The sequence below is a fragment of the Mobula hypostoma genome, chromosome 19, assembly GCF_963921235.1.
Source record: "Mobula hypostoma chromosome 19, sMobHyp1.1, whole genome shotgun sequence".
NCBI classification, from domain to species: domain Eukaryota; kingdom Metazoa; phylum Chordata; class Chondrichthyes; order Myliobatiformes; family Myliobatidae; genus Mobula; species Mobula hypostoma.
The window spans coordinates 49,702,323-49,722,767 of record NC_086115.1 but is presented as its reverse complement, the minus strand read 5'-3'; the positions used below and the strand labels follow the sequence as shown (position 1 = coordinate 49,722,767).

General features: G+C 43.0%; 1 protein-coding gene across 9 annotated transcripts in view; it reads right to left on the bottom strand.

Annotated features, from left to right (window-relative positions):
• Positions 1-20,445, bottom strand: part of ctbp2a (C-terminal binding protein 2a) — a 317,555-nt gene that overhangs the window by 43,685 nt on the left and 253,425 nt on the right. For all 9 annotated transcript variants that reach the window (XM_063071837.1, XM_063071836.1, XM_063071841.1 and 6 more), the window contains 2 exons: positions 19,249-19,403; positions 898-1,042 (listed from right to left, as the gene is read on the bottom strand). In XM_063071837.1, coding sequence (XP_062927907.1) covers positions 898-1,042; positions 19,249-19,403 — 300 coding nt within the window. The remainder of the gene's footprint in view (positions 1-897; positions 1,043-19,248; positions 19,404-20,445) is intronic.

Here is a 20,445-nt window from a genome sequence, read left to right as displayed (position 1 = left end):
CACTTAAGAAGGAAAATTTAGCAGCAAGACTTGAATCTCCCAGTGGGTACTTCTGGACACATGGAGTAAGACATGCATACTCTATGAGGTCATTGCTTAAACTCTGGAACTCATAATTCCAAAAGATTTTTAATTGCTTTGGTAAACCACAATCCAGCACAGGTAACTTTTGCTCACAAATTTTCCATGCAATGGTGCCAGTATAAAGTTATAAAGACTTCTACATCTGTAATTCACATTTGTTATTCTGATGAACACAGTGTAGTGTTTTAAATGGTGTAAACATGACAAAAAATCTTTATCTTCCATCAGCTGCAATTTGGAACAAGAAATGATCCATGGCTGCCCATTCTTTCAAAACAAAATCGGTGATTTGTGGCTAACGTGCCAAGATACAGGCACACCCAATGAATGCATGGCCATGTCTCCTGTCTGAGCCTACTCAGTGAACGTGGAAGGATGGATGACTAGGAGTGGTATTTCAGTGATCCTCTGTCCTCCTCAGACACAGAGAGACACGCGGGCAAACTGCAGCAGCACCACCATCTTCTGAGCAATAAATTATCAATTGCTCCATCTAACTTGGCTGACGCACTGGGAAAAACACAATTGTGGTGTTTCCAGACGAGGAGAGGCAGCACAGCACACATTCAGTTACTTTTCTCAAAACAATTCTCACTTGGATACTGCAGAACCTTGCCTAATTGTTTCTACTCATTAGACTGCCTGTGCTTATAATTCATGCAAGACATTACTTGCTTCTTTAATGAATTATAGAGGCTCTTTCGTGATGTTTTGCATCTGTTCCATTGCAGACTCATAAATGACTTTGCAAATCACACATTGCAAATACACATGAAAGGCTTGTGTTGAAAAGTATGCTTGGACTTGACTCACCGAGCTCTCCCGCAGTCTTCACGTCAATGTTGTCATATCCACTGCCTATCCGTACAATTATTCGCAGGGCTTTGAACTTTTCCAGATCTTCTCTGGTCAGGGTAATATTGTGGTACATTAATGCACCTACGGCTTCGTTTAAAACCTACACAGAGAGAAAAATTATTAACTACTGTTAATATAAAGAAACGTGATGGTTGATTCAGTGCCAACTTTAGCCCCACGAGCTTTGAACAAACCTTCTGCAAAGATGCACACACCTGAAGCTCTAAAATGATAGAAGAGGCTTATTGGTTTCATATGTATAAACTTTGTTTGTTGAAGCCCAATGCTTCGTCTAACTGCAAAAGCATTTATAGATAGCAAATCTCCCCAGTTTCCACCAATGCACAGATTCAAAGTATACCAACACACACAAAATGCTGGAGGAACTCAGCAGGCCAGGCAGCATCTATGGAAGAAAGTACAGTCAACATTTCGGGCCGAGACTCTTCAGCAGGACTGTAGAAAAAAAGTTGAGGATTCGGAGTAAGGAGGTGGGGGGAGGGGAGGAAGAAACACAAGGTGATAGGTGAAACCAGGAGGGGTAGCGGGGCAGGGGTGAAGTAAAGATCTGGGAAGTTGATTGGTGAAAGTGGGAATCTGATTGGAGAGAGCAGAGGCCGTGGAAGAAAGAAAAGGGGGAGGAGCACCAGAGGGAGGTGATGGGTGGATAAGGAGATAAGGTGAGAGAAGGAAATGGGAATGGGGAGTGGTGAAGGAAGGGGGAGGCATTACCAGAAGTTTGAGAAATCGATGTTCATGCCATCAAGATGGTGGCTACCCAGATGGAATTTAAGGTGTTGTTTCTCCAACCTGAGTGTGGCCATGCACTGACATGTCAGAATGCGAATGGGAAATGGATCCTGCTTTCTCTGGCGGATGGAGCATAGGTGCTCGGCGAAGCGGTCTCCCAATCTACGTCGGGTCTCTCCGATATACAGGAGGCCACACTGGGAGCACCAGATACAGTAGATGACCCCAAAAGACTCACAGCTGAAATGTCACCTCACCTGGAAGAACTGTTTGGGGCCCTGAATGGTAGTGAGGGAGGAGGTGTAGGGGCAGGTGTAGCACTTGCTCTGCTTGTAAGGCTAAGTGCCAGGAGGGAGATCAGTGGGGAGGGATGAATGGACAAGAGAGTTCCATGGGAGTGATCCCTGCGGAAAGCGGAAAGCAGAAAGTGGTGGGGGGGGGGGGGAGGGAAAGTTGTGTTTGGTGGTGGGATCCCATTAGGGATGGCGGAAGTTACGGAGAATTATGTGCTGGACACGGAGGTTGGTGGGGTGGTAGGTGAGGACAAGAGGAACCCTACCCCTGGTGGGATGGTGGGCAGATGTGTGCGAAGTGGAAGAGATGTGATTGAGGGCAGTATTGATGGTAGATTCAAAGTATATTTTGCCATCAGACATGTGTAAATGACAGCTTGGTATAAATTCCTGTAGTTTTTAAATCTGCAAAAATATTCAGTGAGTAGGAAATGTGCTGTTTCAAATCTGAAAAGGATTTGAGGTTCCCTGTCAGGTCTGTCCCTGTTCCTTTCCTTGGTAGCAGCAGTGCACCAATGTCAGCCCATGGTCTCCTCCTGTGTCAAGATGAGGAGCAACACCTTATTGTCCATTTGGATAGCCAGCAACCTGATGGCATAAATTCTACCCGCCCATTCCCCACACTGACCTTTTACCTCTTCTCACCTGCCTATTACTTCGCCCTGGGTATCCTCTTCCTTCCCTTTCTCCTGTAGTCCTCTCTCCTCTCCTATTGGATTCCTTGTTCTCCAGCCCTTGACCTTTCCTACCCACCAGGTTTCACCAGCTAGCCTCTTTCTCCTCCCTCCACCTTTTTATTCTGGCATCTTCCCCTTTCCTTCTCAGTCCTGAAAAAGGATCTCAACTGAAATGACGACTATCTGTTCATTTCCATTGATGCTGCCTGGCCTGCTGAGCTCCTCCAGTATTTTGTGTGCGTTGATGAATAATGAATCTATGATGATTTAATTTCAGGGCAGCCACAGACAGTACAAGATACTCTAAAATCTGATGTTATGGAGAAATTGGTTGACACTTACTACACAACACTAATTGTTCATGAAAACGGAGTGATATTTGTGCTACTAACAGTTTGCAGAATTCCTCCATGTGGTTACAGCTCATATAAAAGTAACAGAAAATCTGGCTGTAATTATTTGTTCTGCAATGCTTTGTTGAAGCACTGTTGTTCACAAATTGTGATAGGCTGCAGTGTTTTCACCTCCGAGAGGACCACAATCTTGCTGTTGGGTTTGGAGGGTTGCATGCCTCAAAGACCCGGAGAGCTATGTTGGCTGGAGTCAGGGTCTTGTGCTTTGGCTCTTGTTAGGGTCACCCATGCCAAACAGGTCAAAGGGCAGAGGCCAGACTAAGAGTGGTCCACCGGCCCTCCAGGTTCGGGGGTTCAGCTCAAAACTAACAACCCTGACTGGTCAAAAAACAATTGTTTTGGACAGCAATGAAGAATATTTCTATACAGACAGACATGGAGGTCATTTGTTAAGTCAGCAGTGTTTTTAGGGCTTCAGCAGGGTAGCTTATCCATCCTCAGTACTAATCATCATAAGGGTTTGTACTACACAAGCCGCAGTGTGACTTGAAATGCATAATATCTGGGTCCAGAGTCAAACACAAATGCTACATTTACCTCACCGAAATGAAACCACAACATTTTCCTTCTCCCAGACTTCAATTAACCAAGGAGTAAACATGCTGTGACTCAAGTTACAAACTATGAATCAGATTTATTAAAAATCGCCTTTGGGCAAGAGCAGGAAATGAATACTGTGATTACGGAGCTTAAAATACCTCTAAAAGAACAAAATAATAACACGCACTTTACTATCTTTTTAGTAATCTGCTCACTAAACAGAACTGATGTGTGAGGTTTGTCTACAAGAGAAAAAAAAATCCTTAGTCTCCATCATAACTGGCTCAACTAGAAATGAGTGCAGCTTCAGTGTCTTTAAAACTGTGAGCTGGAATGTAGGAAAGGAAATCATGTTTTCTAAACCATGACCCAAAGAAATCAAGGAAGGAGGATAGGAGCAGTTTCTGGAGTTCAAACACAAATTTAGTTCAAACTAAATTTCACTTGCCATTTCACTAGAGAGATATTGAAGTCGTGCGTGTTAAAAGGAAAATGTGGAAAGGATACAGTATATAAATTATACAGTCAGCTTTTTAAAAGCCATGCATGATCAGGAAGAACTAGCAGTTCACAAAAAAGAACCTTTGAACATGGCAAACAGTTTGATGGAACTGTTCAGAATGAGCATTAGTTTTCATCTAAAAAGGCAAAGAACACAAAAACAAAGAAGTTATACTGAGCGTCAACATTTTCACTCTGGTTAGGCCTGAGCAGCAGAACTGTGTTCAGTTCTTAATATGGGAGCTGAATGGCAAGGAGAAGGGCCAGTAAAGTGGGAAAACACAGGGAACGAGGATCGCTCACCTTCAGTCACAGAAGATGGAGAGGAATTTCTGGGCAGTAACTGGTTCTAACAGAGAAGGCACAAGATGCTTCCACGGGTAGTAAGATCAGTAACCAAGAGACGGAAATTTAAGAAAACCAGAATCAGAAGGGAGATATGGCATAATTTTACACAACAATTTGTTTGCCCCTGTAATTCATTAAACCTGTTTCATCAACAGTTTTGCCAGACATTTCCAAAGGGATTTGGACATATGTTTAAGAATGAAATTTTTGCAAGCCTCTCTAGAAGAAGCAGGAGAGAAGGGCCTATTCGATAATTGCTACAAAATACTTGCACATTTGCGCTGAATGGCTCACTTCAGTGCATCTGAAGTTTCCTGCATCGAAATTCATTCACCCCAGACTAGGATCTTTTCGATGACAAGCTCACTTTTGATCAGGGGTTCCCCAACTTTTTTATTCCATGGACCCCTACCATTAACCGAAGGTTACTTCGACTCCAGGTTGGGAGTCCCCGCTTTAGAAGAACTTAGGCAGGCGGTCTTCATGGGATTTACAAAACTGATTTATTTCTTAGTTAAGGCCAGGGTCAGGGCACAGGCAGTGGGAGAAGTGAAGTTGTGAGAGAGTAAAATCAGATGGCAGTCAATCCCAGCCTCTGTGATTTGTCATGAGGCTGCAGGGCGTATCTGAACAAAATTCAGTCAGAAGTATTCTCAGTGCATATCATGGAAATGTGCCACGAGATGGTTACAACCTGGCCGAAAGCATAGGGTGGCCGTGGGAAAATAGAATAAGCCCAGCGACCTAGGTGTGAAGAGGTGAAGGGATTGAGATCTTAATCCAGCCTGGTGCATTCCTTATTAAACAAAATAATTTATAGCGCAGTAAGTGGACGCTGATCTGTTCCTGGCAGAATAGCCTCGCTCATGTCACCACATGGAATTTGCTTTCCACCAGCCTCATCTGCTTTGACAATCTGAGAGGAAGCTGCAAGATAGGCCACCTTTCAGCGCGAATCCAATGCAGTGATACTAACTTCACAGCTGTTTCACTTCCACATGGTCACTTCTTTCCTTTGTGCACTTCAGAAACGACCTCCCTGGTGTGCAGTTTCTCCACCTACGAATGGCCAAGAGCTGCAGGTCCATCGTGAGCGTCACCTTAAGTTGAAAGATGTCATTTCTTCCCTCCGATGGTGATTTTCGCGGGTGAAGTTTTCTGTGCCCAGGCTGCACACACTGCCAAATGCTCCAGATGGCGGGAATTATTTCAAGCCCGGTGAGGCCAGTGCCAGAGGCAAATGACAAGCAATTCAAGAATTTCATTCCGGACTTCTGAAGAGAGCGATGACGAAGTGTTCTGGTATGAAGCATGAACTCTATTCCTCTGTCCACAGATGCTGCATCAACCTGCTGAGGGTTTCTAGCATTGTCTGCTTTTCAGTTGCTGTATGTACAGTACTGTGCAAAAAAGGCCCATACAGGGTGTCCAAGACGTTTGCTCACTACTGTATGTTGGTTAAAATAGGAAGGTGGTTGGGAAACAGAAATAAGAGTACTTAGCTTTGCATTAGCTCAGTAGTATTAAGTGTTCTTTGGTAACTGGAAAGACGTAATACACCGTACATAACAGAAGTAGACTCATCGGCCCACCTGATCGCTAAATATCCATAATAATTCCATCTACCAGCACCTGGCCCACAGTCTTCTATACCATGGCAAGTGAAGTGTTCTGCCTCTCCCACCCAAGGAGAAAGCTCTTCAGATCCAACATTCCTCAGGCGAAAAAGATTTTCCTCATACCCCTTTCTAAACTCCTGCTTCTTAAACTTTTGTCCTCCTGGGTTTTAGATAGCTCCATAATGGCAAGAAAGCATTTACTAACTACCTTATCTCTGCCCCTCCATCTTGTGTGCCTCATTAATGTTCCCCTCTCCGAGGAAAGCAAACTGTGTGGCCCAGTCAATGCTTCATAAAATTGTACCAGAACTTCTCTACTCTTTCATTCTTTTGTTTTGGATTTCCAGTATCTGCATCTTTTTAATGCATTAATCAAATGGCTGGTTTCAAAACCAAGTGGTGCATTTCAAACAAATAATCGCTTATGCACAGAAATCCTAGCTTGTCAGATGAGCTCAATGAAGGTAAGTGGCTGCTTTGGCATTGCTGAACCCACTGTACCCAAGACATACAATTCGAACGGGTGCTGCCATCAGTAGTTTCGGGAGGGATTGCGAGGTGGCATATCCAAAGATCTAGGTGCTTCAATCGGAAATTATAGGGCAGGGCAGCTATGTGCATGGGTGTGCCATGCAGCAGATTAAGGGGGATAGGCAGATTTGAGAACGTGAAGTTGGGAAATGGAGATGGTCATGATGGGTTCTGCAACTGGAGCTGGATGAAAGGAGTGGAGGCAGAGGTCCAAAGCCGGCAGATTTTGGAAATGGGTGCATAAAGTGAGCAGTTTCAGGAAGATCGGAGGAGCGGCTCTAGTGTTATCTGCCAGGCACTGCTATGGGCAGACCATAACACGGTATGGTCTGAACTCCACAGCAATGGTGCGAAAGGAAGGCTGTATGAAGAATGACAACAATGCCTTGGGGCTGTGAGGGTGATTGTAGCCGGGGAGTGGTCAGTTCAATTTACAGAGAATTACAAAAATGGCCTAGAAATGTTAGATACCCTGTTTCACTCTTGAAAAATTAGTTTTTGATTTCAGGTGCCTACGCATTGGCAGCTCCTTACAAACTTATTTCCTGCGTCAAAGCTACTGCAGCAGGCCAATATTTCCTTCCATCAGCAGGAAGTTAAACACATTCCAGCGATTTATTTTGAGCCAACTTTACGAAGCAAAATATCAGTAACTACTGGAAGCTCAAACTCTAATGGACACAGAAAATGCCTGTGGAAAGAGAAACAGCTAACATATTAGGTTGATAGGTCTAGGACTTGAAGCATAAGTGTTTCTTGTTCCACAGACGCTGCTGCACCTGCAGGAAGTTCCCAACATTTTCTGTTTTAGTTTCAGATTTGCAACAACTTAAGTTTTCTTTTTATTTCAATAGCTCACACTATTCAGCACTTAGGAGCCTAGAAATTAACCTGCCCAAACCCCCATCCCCAGTAAAGAATCCATTTGGTTAGACAAAAAATGTGTTCACAAAATATCATTCAACATTCTGTGCATTTCGAAATGATTCCACCCCAGATGAGTGGACATCTTATTGGTGAAAAATTTGTTGATCCTGTTTCACTGACTTTTGTCAAAAATAACAATGGTCGTGTACAGCCCAAGAGTCATTACTGGTGAGATTGTTCTGAACTATGACTGGCAAGAAAATAATAACCGCTTTGAAAAATGTTAGTTAAAGGGCCGGGTACATTTGTCAATAAGTGGCAATAAGTAGACTGCTACATAACTCACTGCCCAATAAATATGTTGTCTGATGCAAACTGGAATCCCAATCACCACACCTCCAGCAGCTTTCAAGCAAAATCTCTCTCAAATTAAGCGGCCAGAGGAGAAAGCCAGCAAAAAGGGAGATTGCTAATTATACCTGCAATGAGACTAAACATCACGAAAAAGAAATCTAACCAAAGAGGTGGCCCCCTAAATCTGTCCCACCACCCACCTCCTATCATTGTAGCAGAATTCATTCTTCAGCCCACAGTTCCCACCAGCGGGAAGAGCAAGATGCATTGTGGTGAGACCCTCTGAGGGGTTACTTCCTGAGGTCGGAGTGATTAGGAAAGATGTAACCAATCGATCACTAACATCTGCTCTCCCTGATATGGAGCAAAGCCATGGTGTCTTAGTGATTAGCACGAAGCTACCACAGCTTGGAGAGTCAGACTCCAGACTTCAATCCCAGCAACCTGGAAGGAGTCTGCACATCTTCCCCCAGTGGAATGTGTGGATTTTCTCCAGCTTCTCCGGTTTCCTCCCATAGTCCGAAGACATACCAGGTAGGCTCACTGGTCATTGTAAATTGTCCCGTGATTAGATTGGGATTAAAGGGGGATCGTAGAGGATTGCTGGGCAATGCAGCTTGAAGGGCCAGAAGGGTTTATTCTGCGTGGCATCGCTAAATCAATAAACAAACAAACGAGCCCACCTACGTGCTTTTGGAATTAACGCTAATGAATTTCACTATTTCTTTAAACTGCTTCTTACAACACCATCAAGTAGATTGCCAACATTGTTTGTACACCCAAAAAATCTCTAGGCCAATGCTTTTAAATTTTGCCAAAATACATGCCTAAATGACAGATTTCTTTTGATTCACATTAAATTTTATGTAGAAATGGTGTAAAAAAAACATAAGGAAAACTTGTTGTTATTTTCAACCAACTGAATGTCAAAGAGACCTTCATCTACATGAACTAATTATAATTTATCAAATTCCAACAGTAAACACTGAGCAGAAGAAATGTTTTTATCACAGTGCAGTATCTACTTTCCTGAATCTAATTAGGTTCTTAAATCAAATTACTAGAAATACAGGTTGAGTACCCCTTATCTGAAATGCCTGGGGCCAGAAGTTTTTCAGATTTTGAAATATATAATGAGATAGCTTGGTTGGGGGTCACCATCATTTCCAACTCTGAATTTATGCACTACCGGTAAGCTTTCTTTGTTTTACACTTGTTCATCACACATTACATATGTACTTAACAGTAAAAATTACTACATAACATTAATATAACAAAGACAGAATGTGTGCAGGGTAACAAAAGCAGCAGAGCAGCATCGGGAAAATACCTGATTCAGCTGTTGAACAATAACAAACAAATGCAGACTTTCCGTCTCCATCTACAATGTCGTGTTTTGATTAAAAGGTTACAGTACACTGTATTTGTATTTTACTTTTTTTAAGGTTTTATGTATGGTATAAAAACAATCAATAATGTGGACTTGTTCTGGTGTTAGATTTTCATCAGCGACAATCTTAGTAAACTCTTCAATAAATTTTTCTGTTGCTTCATGATCAGCAGATGCTTTATCACCACAAATCTTTAAAAAATCAATGCTGTGCCTTTTCTTAAGTTTCTGCCACCAGCCTGCTAAATATTTACAGCTACCTTCAATTTTTAGTTTGGGGTTGTGATATATCTTTGCTTGTTTTATGATCAGCGTACCGTTCAACGGCATATGTTCACTCTGACGCTGATGAATCCACTCTTTCAATACACAATCGCGATCTTCAGTTTTTGCTTTATGCAATCTTTTTATTTTTCATTAACTTGCGTATATTATAATGTGAAGTCATTTCTCAGAACTGCCTGTGGTGTCAAAGACCTGCCCAACCTTCCCAGCATCTTGTGGAATTTTCCATTTGTGACATTGTGTCAGCACTCAGAAAAAAATTTTGGATTTTGGAGGTTTCGGAATTTGGACTTTTGGGAAAAGGGTACTCAACCTGCATAACATTTCAATAAACCAGGCGTGCAATAGTGAAAACTGTATGATGGAAATACAAAATAAAAACAAACTAATCAGCAGATATGATAGCATCTTTAAGGAGGGAAACAGAGGGACTGAATTTGAATTTGAATTTATTTAAATCTTACATCTGTCCCACAATGTGAGGGAGTAAAAATCCTTGCGTTATGAATCCATTGCAATGTACAGACGTGAAATTATACGTCTAATGGCCTGTAGAAAGACACTGTCCCATAGTCTTTTGGACCTGGCTTTAATGCTGCGGTACTGTTTGCCAGATGGAAGCAGCTGAAACAGTTTATGGTTGGGGTGATTGGTTTCCCCGATGATCTTCCAGGCCTTCTAAATGTCCTCAGTAGAGGGAAGTTCACATCAACAGATGCAAATGTTTGAGATCAGTAATGTTTGCTTCTCTGGAGCAAAGTCTAAACCCCTAAGATAAAGAATATTTTCTACGCCATTAGAAAGATAGATCAAACTTCAGTGGGATGTACTAATGCTTTTAGAATCATACTTTCAGCCAAATACCCGGCTCCTCCGCAACCTTCCCTGTGTACGGCCTGCATCACTGTCAGGATAGATTCACCAAAGGTGAGGGTCTTTGTGATACAGAATTGGGAAGGAATGAAGTTGACATTGTTGGTCCCAGATCTCACATGGTCATTGTCTCAATGCATTGGTGAAACGTAGGCAAGACACCTTCAATATGGTTACCACCTACTTCTCACCGAGGATGAATTACCATTATTCATTTGGAACAATGTTTAAGATGCACCGGGAGTGATAAAGGCACACTAAAATCTCTGAGTAGTGGACTTTACCATGCATCTTTACCAGGCTTGGGCTGACAAGTGGCAAGTAACATTCGAGCCATGCAAGTACCAAGCAATGACCATCTCCAACAAGAGAGGCTCTAACCATCGTCCCTTGACATTCAGTGGCATCACCATCACTGAATCCTGCATTATCAATGTCCTGGGGGTTACCTTTGACTGGAAACTGAACACCGTGGCTACCAGAGCAGGTCAAAGGCTAGGAATCCTGTGGCATGTAACTCACCTCCAGACTCCCCATAGCCTGTCCACCATCTACAAGGCTCAGGTCAGGAGTGGAATGGAATACTTGTCACTCGCCTGGATGAATGCAGCTCTATCGACACTCAAGATGCTTGACACCATCCAGTACAAGGTAGCCAACTTGATTGGTACCCCTTCCACAAGCATCAAATCCCTCCACCAGCAACGACCAGTTGTAGCAGTGTGTACTACCTGCAAGTTGCACTACAACACACCAAAGTTCCTAAGGCAGCACCTTCCGGACCCACGACCACTACCATCTGGAAGGATGAGAACAGCAGATACCTGGAAACAAATCACCGACCCTTCATTGTCGCTGGGTCAAAATCATGGAATTCCCTCCCTAAAAGCACTGTGGGCATACTTACACCCCAGGGACTGGAGTGGTTCAAGAAGGCAGCTCATCATCGCCTTCTCAAGGGTAACTAGGGATGGGCTTAGCTGCCGACGCACACATCCCGTAAAATGAATAAATGAAAAAAACCTCCATAGCACCACTGACTGAAACTGATGGACGTGATTACTACACTTGTAGTTGGCCAGAGGAATGGCCCCAGAGAAAACACTTCTCTATCAACTTGCTCATTATTGCTATACTTGTCCACGACAGCACTGGCCGGGCCGATCACCTTCACAGTCCTTGTGGAGATATTGTCCCACCTTCACACTGAGGACTCCCCCTCCTATTATTGTGTGAGTCTACCAAAGTACCACATGATACAGATTCAAAGCAAATCCATCCAGCAGCTCAAAAGCTGACCATTCATGAGGAACTGTGGGTCTTCACAGCAGCAGAATTCCTTTCCACCACACAGTCTGTAGCCACATGGCTCCATAACCAACAACCACAGAAACAGGCCTTTTCAGATCAACAGATTTAGACTAACTCAATGTAGAACCAACTTGCTTCTCTCTCTCCCCACATCTTTGCAAATCCTTTCGACTGAACCCTTAGTGCTTAGGTAGCACATGGGGCCTTGCAAATCCTTTCTCCCCTGATATTTATCCCACTCCCTTTTGAATGCTACAATTGAATCTACATCACTGCTCCGGCAGCACATTCCAGACCCATAACAAATCATATAAAGGACTATTTTCCTCATGTCACTTTTAAATCTAGTGCTGGCCATTTTCATTCCTTGCCCCCTACCCTCCACACCCCTCTCCCCCCCTCCCCCCCCGGTTCTTGACTCCTTCGGCAATGAGAATAGTTTCACTGTACAGTATCTACTGTCTGTACTTTAATGACTTTAAAAACTACCAGATCACGGCACAACCTTCTCTATTCCAAGGAGTATCGCACTTTCTCCAGCCTAACCACATTCCTCATCGTGGGAATCACTTTTGTGAAACTCTCCTGCATGCTCGCCAAAGCCAAAGTGAAGCAAAGAATGTGAGATTTTGGGGATCTGAAACCCCTTGATAGAGGTGCGCATGATGATAAGAGGCATATATCGAGTGAATAGCCAGAGACTTTTTCCCAGGGCAGAAACAGCTGATACGAGGGAGCATAATTTTAAGGTGACTGGAGGAAAATATAGGGGGGATGTCAGTGGTAAGTGTTTTTTTTACACAGGGAATGGTGGGTGCGTGAAGCACACTGCCAGAGATGGTGGTAGAGGCAGATACATTAAAGAAACTCTTAGATAGGTACATTGATGATTATGTAGGAGGGAAGTGTTAAATTGGTCCTAGAGTAGGTTAAAAGATAGGCAGAACATTGTGGGCCGAAGGGCCTGTACTGCGCTGTAATGTTCTATGTTAAAACCAGAGAATGCCAGCAACACTCAGCAAGTGTAGTGAGGAATCTAGATGATATTTCAGGGCATCAAGAGGGATCATTGACCTAACATGTTGCCTGTTTCTCTCACCACACACAAACGGTCTGATCTGCTAATTTTTTTTTCCAGTGCTCTCCTTATGATGAAGATAAGAAAGAAGGCAAAACAACATCCCAGGTGTAGCACCAGGTACAAAATTGAAATCCAACCTAGAGAAACTGAGGTAATATTTAGATATTTATGTGCAGAAGTAACATGGCTGAGATTGACCCAAGCAACCTCATAGCTAATGGACCAGCTCAAAGCACTTGGTGTCAAATAGTGATGGACAAGTAAAAGAGATGAAGAGATGAGGAAATTGCAGACATCTTCACAGTTGCAAGAAAAGTTTGTGAACTCTTTGCAGATACCTGGTTTACTGCATTAATTACTCATAAAATGTGGTCCGATCTTCATCTAAGTCACAATAATAGACAAACACAATCTGCCTAAACTAATAACACACAAGCAATTGCACCTTTCATGTCTTTACTGAACACTTTATTTAATCATTCACAGACCAGGCTGGAAAAAGTATGTGAACCCTTGTATTTAATAACCGGAAGAACCTCCTTCAGCAGCAACAACCTCCAGCAAACATTTCCTGTAGTTGCTGATCAGACTTGCACAACAGTGAGGAGGAATTTTAGACCATTCCTCCATACAAAACTGTTTCAGTTCATCAATATTACTAGAATTTCTTGCATGAACAGCCCTCTTCAGGTCATGCCACAGCATCTCAATTGGGATAAGGCCTGGACTCTGACTTGGCCATTCCAAAACCCAGATTTTCTTCTTTTAAAGCCATTCTGTTGTTGATTTACTCTTGGTGTTTTGGACCATTGTCTTGTTGCAATATCCAACTTCTATTAATCTTTTGGTGATGGACTACTACCTTGACATTCTCCTGGAACACATCTTGATACAATTTTGAATTCATTGCTCCTTCAACAACTGCAAGCTGTCCAGGCTCTGAGGCAGCAAAGCAGCCCCAAACCACGATGGTCCTTCCATCATGCTTCATAGTTGGGATGAGGTTTTAGTGTTGGCGTGCAGTGTCCTACATCAGGATGCTGTTCATTGACTATAGCTCAGCATTTAATACCATCATTCCCACAATCCTGATTGAGAAGTTGCAGGACCTGGGCCTCTGTACCTCTCTCTGCAATTGGATCCTCGACTTCTTAACCGGAAGACCACAATCTGTGTGGACTGGTGATAATATATCTTCCTCGCTGACGATCAACACTGGCACACCTCAGGGCTGTGTGCTTAGCCCACTGCTCTACTCTCTGTACACACATGACTGTGTGGCTAGGCACAGCTCAAATACAATCTATAAATTTGCTGACGATACAACCATTGTTGGTAGAATCTCAGGTGGCGACGAGAGGGCGTACAGGATTGAGATATGCCAACTAGTGGAGTGGTGCCACAGCAATAACCTGGCACTCAACGTCAGTAAGACAAAAGAGCTGATTTTGGACTTCAGGGAGGGTAAGACGAAGGAACACATACCAATCCTCGACAGAGGGATCAGAAGTGGAGAGAGTGAGCAGCTTCAAGCTCCTGGGGATCTAACCTCATCCCAACATATCGATGTAGTTATAAAGAAGGGAAGACAGCAGCTATACTTTATTAGGAGTCTGAAGAGATTTGGCATGTCAACAAATACACTCAAAAACTCTATTGTTGTACCGTGGAGAGCATTCTGACAGGCTGCACCACTATATGGAGGGACTACAACACAGGACCGAAAGAAGCTGCAGAGGGTTGTAAATCTAGTCGGCTCCATCTTGGGTACTAGCCTACAAAGTACCCAGGACATCTTCAAGGGGCAGTGTCTCAGAAAGGCAGCGTCCATTATTAAGGATGTCCAGCACCCAGGACATGCCCTTTTCTTACTGTTACCATCAGGTAGGAGGTACAGAAGCCTGAAGGCACATACTCAGCGATTCAGGAACAGCTTCTTCCCCTCTGCCATCTGATTCCTAAATGGACATTGAATCCTTGGACACTACCTCACTTTTTTAAAATATACAGTATTTCTGTTTTTGCACGTTTAAAAAAAATCTATCCAATATATGTAATTGATTTACTTGATTATTTATTATTATTATTTTTTTCTCTCTGCTAGATTACATATTGCATTGAACCGCTGCTGCTAAGTCAACAAATTTCACTTCACTTGCCGAAGATAATAAACTTGATTCTGATTCCAACTCTGATTCCCTTTTTACCTCAAAACATAGCAGTGTGCAGTTCTGCCAAAATGTTCAACTTTTGTCCCATCTGTCCTCAGAACATTGTCCCAGAAGTGTTGTGGAACATACAGTTGGTCTTTGCAAACTTGAGGTGTGCAGCAAGTTTTTTTCTGGAGAACAGTGGTTTTCTTTGTGGTGTCCCTCCATGAACACCATTCTTGTTCAGTGTTTTTCTTATAGTGGACACAAGAACAGAGACTTTAGCAAGTTCTAGAGGTTTCTGCAGGACTTTTTGCTGTTACCCTTGGAATCTTTTTCACCTCCTTCAGCACTTATTGATTGGAACACCAAACTCCAAATCACTTTTGTAGAAGGCATTACCCCAGAGGTTCACCTACTTCTTTGAACCAAATCTGTGATTGGTTAAATGGTGTACTTAGTATTGATGAGAAGAAGTACAACTGTTTGTGTGTTATTACTTTAGGCTACTTGCCTGCCACCTGGGAGGCCCAGGTTCATTTCCTGGCCAATTCATCAGTGTGTCAAATGGCTGTTGTGACGCACCTGGTGCGGTAGTGTAGTGGGTAGTGCTTGTCGCTCTCACTTTCAGCTTCCACTGCTGGCTAGCAGTCACAGGAAAAGAAGAGCTGAATGCGTAAGTCTCTCCCTGCCAATACAGAGTCTCTCCAACAGCAAGCTTCATGTAGTCCCTCCTCGCTGGTGACACTTGGAAAAAGACTCCAGATCAGGCTTTTGTACTCAGGCTGAGCCTCAGAGGATGGGGAGGAGGTCTGGCCCCTGAATATGCAGCATTCAGGCCCATCGGTGTGTGAACATGCCCTGCTGTTCGTGAACCAGATCCCAAACTATAGGTAAATAACCCCACTGCCTTGTTGGCAGCTTCAGGAGAGACAAAGGATATGGAAGTAAACCCAGACAGAAAATCTGGAGTGGAGCCCCTCAGGTGGCTGGACGTCACTGAAATTCCTTCCGGCAGCTCCGACAGCCAAGCTGGTGCCAAATGTATTGTTTCACTTTCCTTTGGACTATACTGGTGAGGCCTAGAGGGGGATCTTGACGACTGGGCATCCCAGGATCTCCATACCTACCGCGTAGGATTGTGTCACCCATAGCGCACATTCCATTGTCCGTTGAGACAGACGGATGCCATCCATCAATCAATCAATTACGTTAGGCATATTGTGTTTGTCTGTCATTGTGACTTAGATGAAGATCAGACCACATTTTATGAGTAATTAATGCAAAAAAAGCAGGTAATTGCAAAGGGTTCACAAACTTTTTCTTGCAACTGAACATCTTCAACAATGGCAGAGCCCAGTTTAATGTTAAAGGCAACAAGTGTTCAGTCATCTGCAGTTGTCATTGGCCAGAAATGTCACCATGGCCTTCCTTGAGTGCCCAGTATCACAGAAGCCAATCTTTAGCAAATTCAATTATCTCCTCAGAGTATCAAGTAACTGTAGAATGTATTGAGTACAGCGAGAGCTCGGTGAAACCCACTTGATGCTTCAGAGTTCACAGCCACTCCAGCCAATCTGCTCCAGTACCTCTATAAGGTGTTCTACTCACCAATAACATGCACAATGATTCTAAGATTTGGTTTTGTCAAGATACATTTGGCTCCAGACATCATTACAACTTCGGACAAAAAAGCTGAGTTCTGGAGATGAAATGACAGGGATTTCCCTTAACGACTGACAGAATATAACCGAGCAAAATTAAAACCACTCTGAAGCAAGAGTAAATTCTCCTTTGGAGGTGTCATACTTTGTGATAGAAAGATGATACAAAGACAATAATTTCCGCTTACAGCACCATTTTAGGGAATTCATCAAGAAAATGCCGTGTACTCAGCCATCTTAGACAGAACCAGGTTCAGCAATAACCTTCCTTCATCTTATGAATGACTTTCCTTCCACTTTAAGAAAGAAGTGGGGATGCCTACTGCCAATTCCACTGTGTTTAAATCCATTGCTAGTTTCTCAGATCAGTCTACAGTTACTGGTCAGTGACAATTAACAATTGCACCAACATTTGGCAGTGACCATTTTCACGGAGAGTTTGACCACTTCCCCTTGATATCCAATGGCACTGTCAAATCCACCATGATTAATGCCCTGGTGGCTACAATGAAATAGAAGCTTAACCGGGCCAATAAAAGAGCAGATCAGAGTCAAGTTATCAAACAACTCTGTTCCTGATTTCACAAAACACAAGTCAAGAAATTGATGGATTACTCTCTACTCACCTGGAAGAGTGCTGCTCCAGCAATAATTAAGAAGCCCAATCCAAGGATGAAGTAGCCTGTTTAATGGGCAGCCCATTTGCCACCTTAAGTTTTCATTCCCTTGACCCAAGTCTGCACTGAGTACCATCTCTACAAGATGTAATGGAGCAACACAGTAAGGCAGGGGTTCCTAACCATTTTTATGCCATGGACCAAAACTATTAAGCATGGGGTCCATGGACCAAGGTTGAGAATCCTGCACCATCTATAACTGCAGCTGGTAAAAACATTCTCTACTGTCTAAGGCAGGGGTTCCCAATCTGGTGCCCACAGACCCCTCAGTTAATGGCAAGGTGCCATTGCATAAACAAGGTTGGGAACCTCTAGTCTAAGAGGGTAAAAGGAGCAGATAACTGGATACACTAAATCACACCTCACCCCCAAATGGGAAAATATCATGTTATCATCATCTACATTGCAGAGATACCACGTGGAAACAGGCCATTTGACTCACCGAATGTGTGTCAGACATCAAAGCTTTATTTACACTGAAGCTGCCCTGATCCATTTTATTCTCCCCAAGTTCTCATCAACTTCCTCCAGTTTCTATTACTCACCCTGAAACAGAGGCAGTTAACCTAACACCCTCCAAGTCTTTGGAACATGGGAGGAAACTGGGGAGACCCACATGGTCATAGTGGGAATGTGAATTTATGGTGAGGGGGACGAGTTCAAAGGCGGGGCTGAGGGGAGAATGGATCAACCATGATGAAATGGAGGAGCAGAATCGATGGGCCAAATGGCCTAATTCTGCTCCTATACGTTATGGTCTTATGTGCGGGGCCAATTATTTTTGTTTTACTCAGAGGGTGATGGGTGCCTGGAACGTGCTCCCTTGGGTGGTTATGGAGGTAAATACAATAGTAATCGAGAGGTTCTTACATAGGCACATGGATGTGCATGAAATGGAAGGGTATGGGCATTGTGTAAGCAGAGGCATTAGTTTAATGGGCATTTGATTATTAATTTAATCAGTTCGGTACAATATTATGGGCCATAGAGCCTATTTCGCACTGTACTCTTCTATGTTCTATGTGCAAACTCTGCCCAGGCACGAGCGCAGGTCAATATTGAACTGGGGTCGCTGAATCATCAGGCAGCAGCTCCGTATTAGCCAGAGGGTCAAGTTAATGGAAGTCCACTCTAACAACACAGTGGGAAGCTCACCACTGCTGCAGCTGAGGCTAGAGGCTAACCATCAACTTTCAAGCAAAAATATGGGGTGAATAGTTAAATGCTGACTTCAGCAACAACACTTGCAATCCAGGAAAGGAGCACATTTGTTGTTTAAGCTGTCACAGGACAGTGCGTCGCAGTAGAGAGCGATACGGTCAGATCAGTCTGCTCGCATATAGCAAGTCAACAAGGGATATTGTATCCATATCTCAGTTAGCTGTAAGTATGCACATAAGTATCATCATCTGGTCTAATAAACTTAACAAAATGCATCAGTAGAAAGTTAATACAGGTAGTTCATGGCATTACATTATCAACAAGTGCTGTGTTGCTCGGATTTTCAACATCTGCAGATTTTCACTTGTCTGTGCATCAATGAGGCCAGTTTTTGTTTTTTTTAAAAAAATATATTGTTCAAAGGCTAAGGATTTTTAAATTTGCTCTCAGGATTTGAAATCTATGACAGGAATCCAAGAGTCACAAACACGACAAAGTCTGCAGATGCTGGAAATCCAAAGCAACGCACACAAAATGCTGCAGGAGCTCAGCAGGTCAGGCAGCATCTCCAGAAAAGCAGTCTTGAAGAAAGGGTCTCGGCCTGAAATGTCGACTGTTTACTCTTGCCTGTCCTGCTGAGTTCCTTCAGCATTTTGTGTGTGTTGCTTAGGAATCCAAAAGTAATGCCAAGCAGAGAAGATTTTCGGAGGTTTGTAACAAGGTGAGAAAAAAACCACTTCGGTGGGTAGACGGGAAAATGGAGAGAACATGAGACGGACAAAATCAGAACCACTTTACTTGATGTTAAAACTGAATGCTACCTTTTCATGAATCTCCTGAGTAGATTGTGCATCACAGAAAGCAACAGTAGCCATGTCCTTCAGGATTGGCATCTCCACGGTACAGTCTCTGCCATCCAGCAGTGCCACCAGGGGGCGCGGATGCATTGGCCCATTCATAATTTGAGGACGGATACCTGGAAAGAACAAATGAATGTGAACTATTATTAAAGGCTAGCATAAATAGGGACATGCATTCATCCTCAGCAAACTGAAATCCAACAGAGAAGAGGGATGTAACCTGTAAATCTAAAAGAGCTCCCATTGAAGTAAAACCCTGAATTAACATCCAAGGCACCAGTGTGTGCTTTCCTTGTGAAATACGGTAATTTCAAATTCTGCTGTTCCATAATTAGAATGAAGATCTGTCCCTCTGTCTCCTCATTGGTCTTGACTATTATTAGCAATCAATTTCATTTTTAATGAATAAAAGGTATCCAAAGGCACCCATGAAATTCAAGTTGGTAAATTCAGTTTGTCTCCATCCTGTGCTGTCAACCATGCAGAATGTATAGATTCATTCATACTGTTTTAAGAATATTGTATATATTTGTGGGATGTGCTGGTCAATGGGTGTAATTTGGTACAAAATGGTTATCATTAGCACTAATCTGGCTTTAGTTACGTGTGCATGATATTACTGTTACCGATTCTGGTTGATGTTCCCAGCTGTTTTTTATGCCAATGAGCCTCACCATTAATCGAGGGGCCTGTGGACCCAGGTTGGCAACGCTTGTTCTAAACAGACAGAGAGATGAGATGTACATCTTCTGACTGACGTTCAACTGGTGACTGAAAACATCTTATTTTGCTGAACATTAATAAAACATACACAACTGAAACAAACCACACGTTAATCCGTGCCCAACTATCACACTTTCCCTCACAGGAAAACTACTTTGCTTCATACGCACTGCATTCAACATGAACAGTTTTATGTAAGCTCTCTTATTGCAGCTGCTCCTATCATAAGAATAAATAAACAATATTACATTCGAAATTACTTACACAACTATATCTATCTGCAACTCAGCTCCAGCAGCTGAAAACAAGGGCAGCAATATGGGAACATGAACACATTAATCAGACTAACTGTACTGAACTTCTATAGAGCTGGCAGAGAATCAGAGGGCAGAACGGCCTCCTTCAATGTTGTTATATTTCTTCTAAAATCAATGA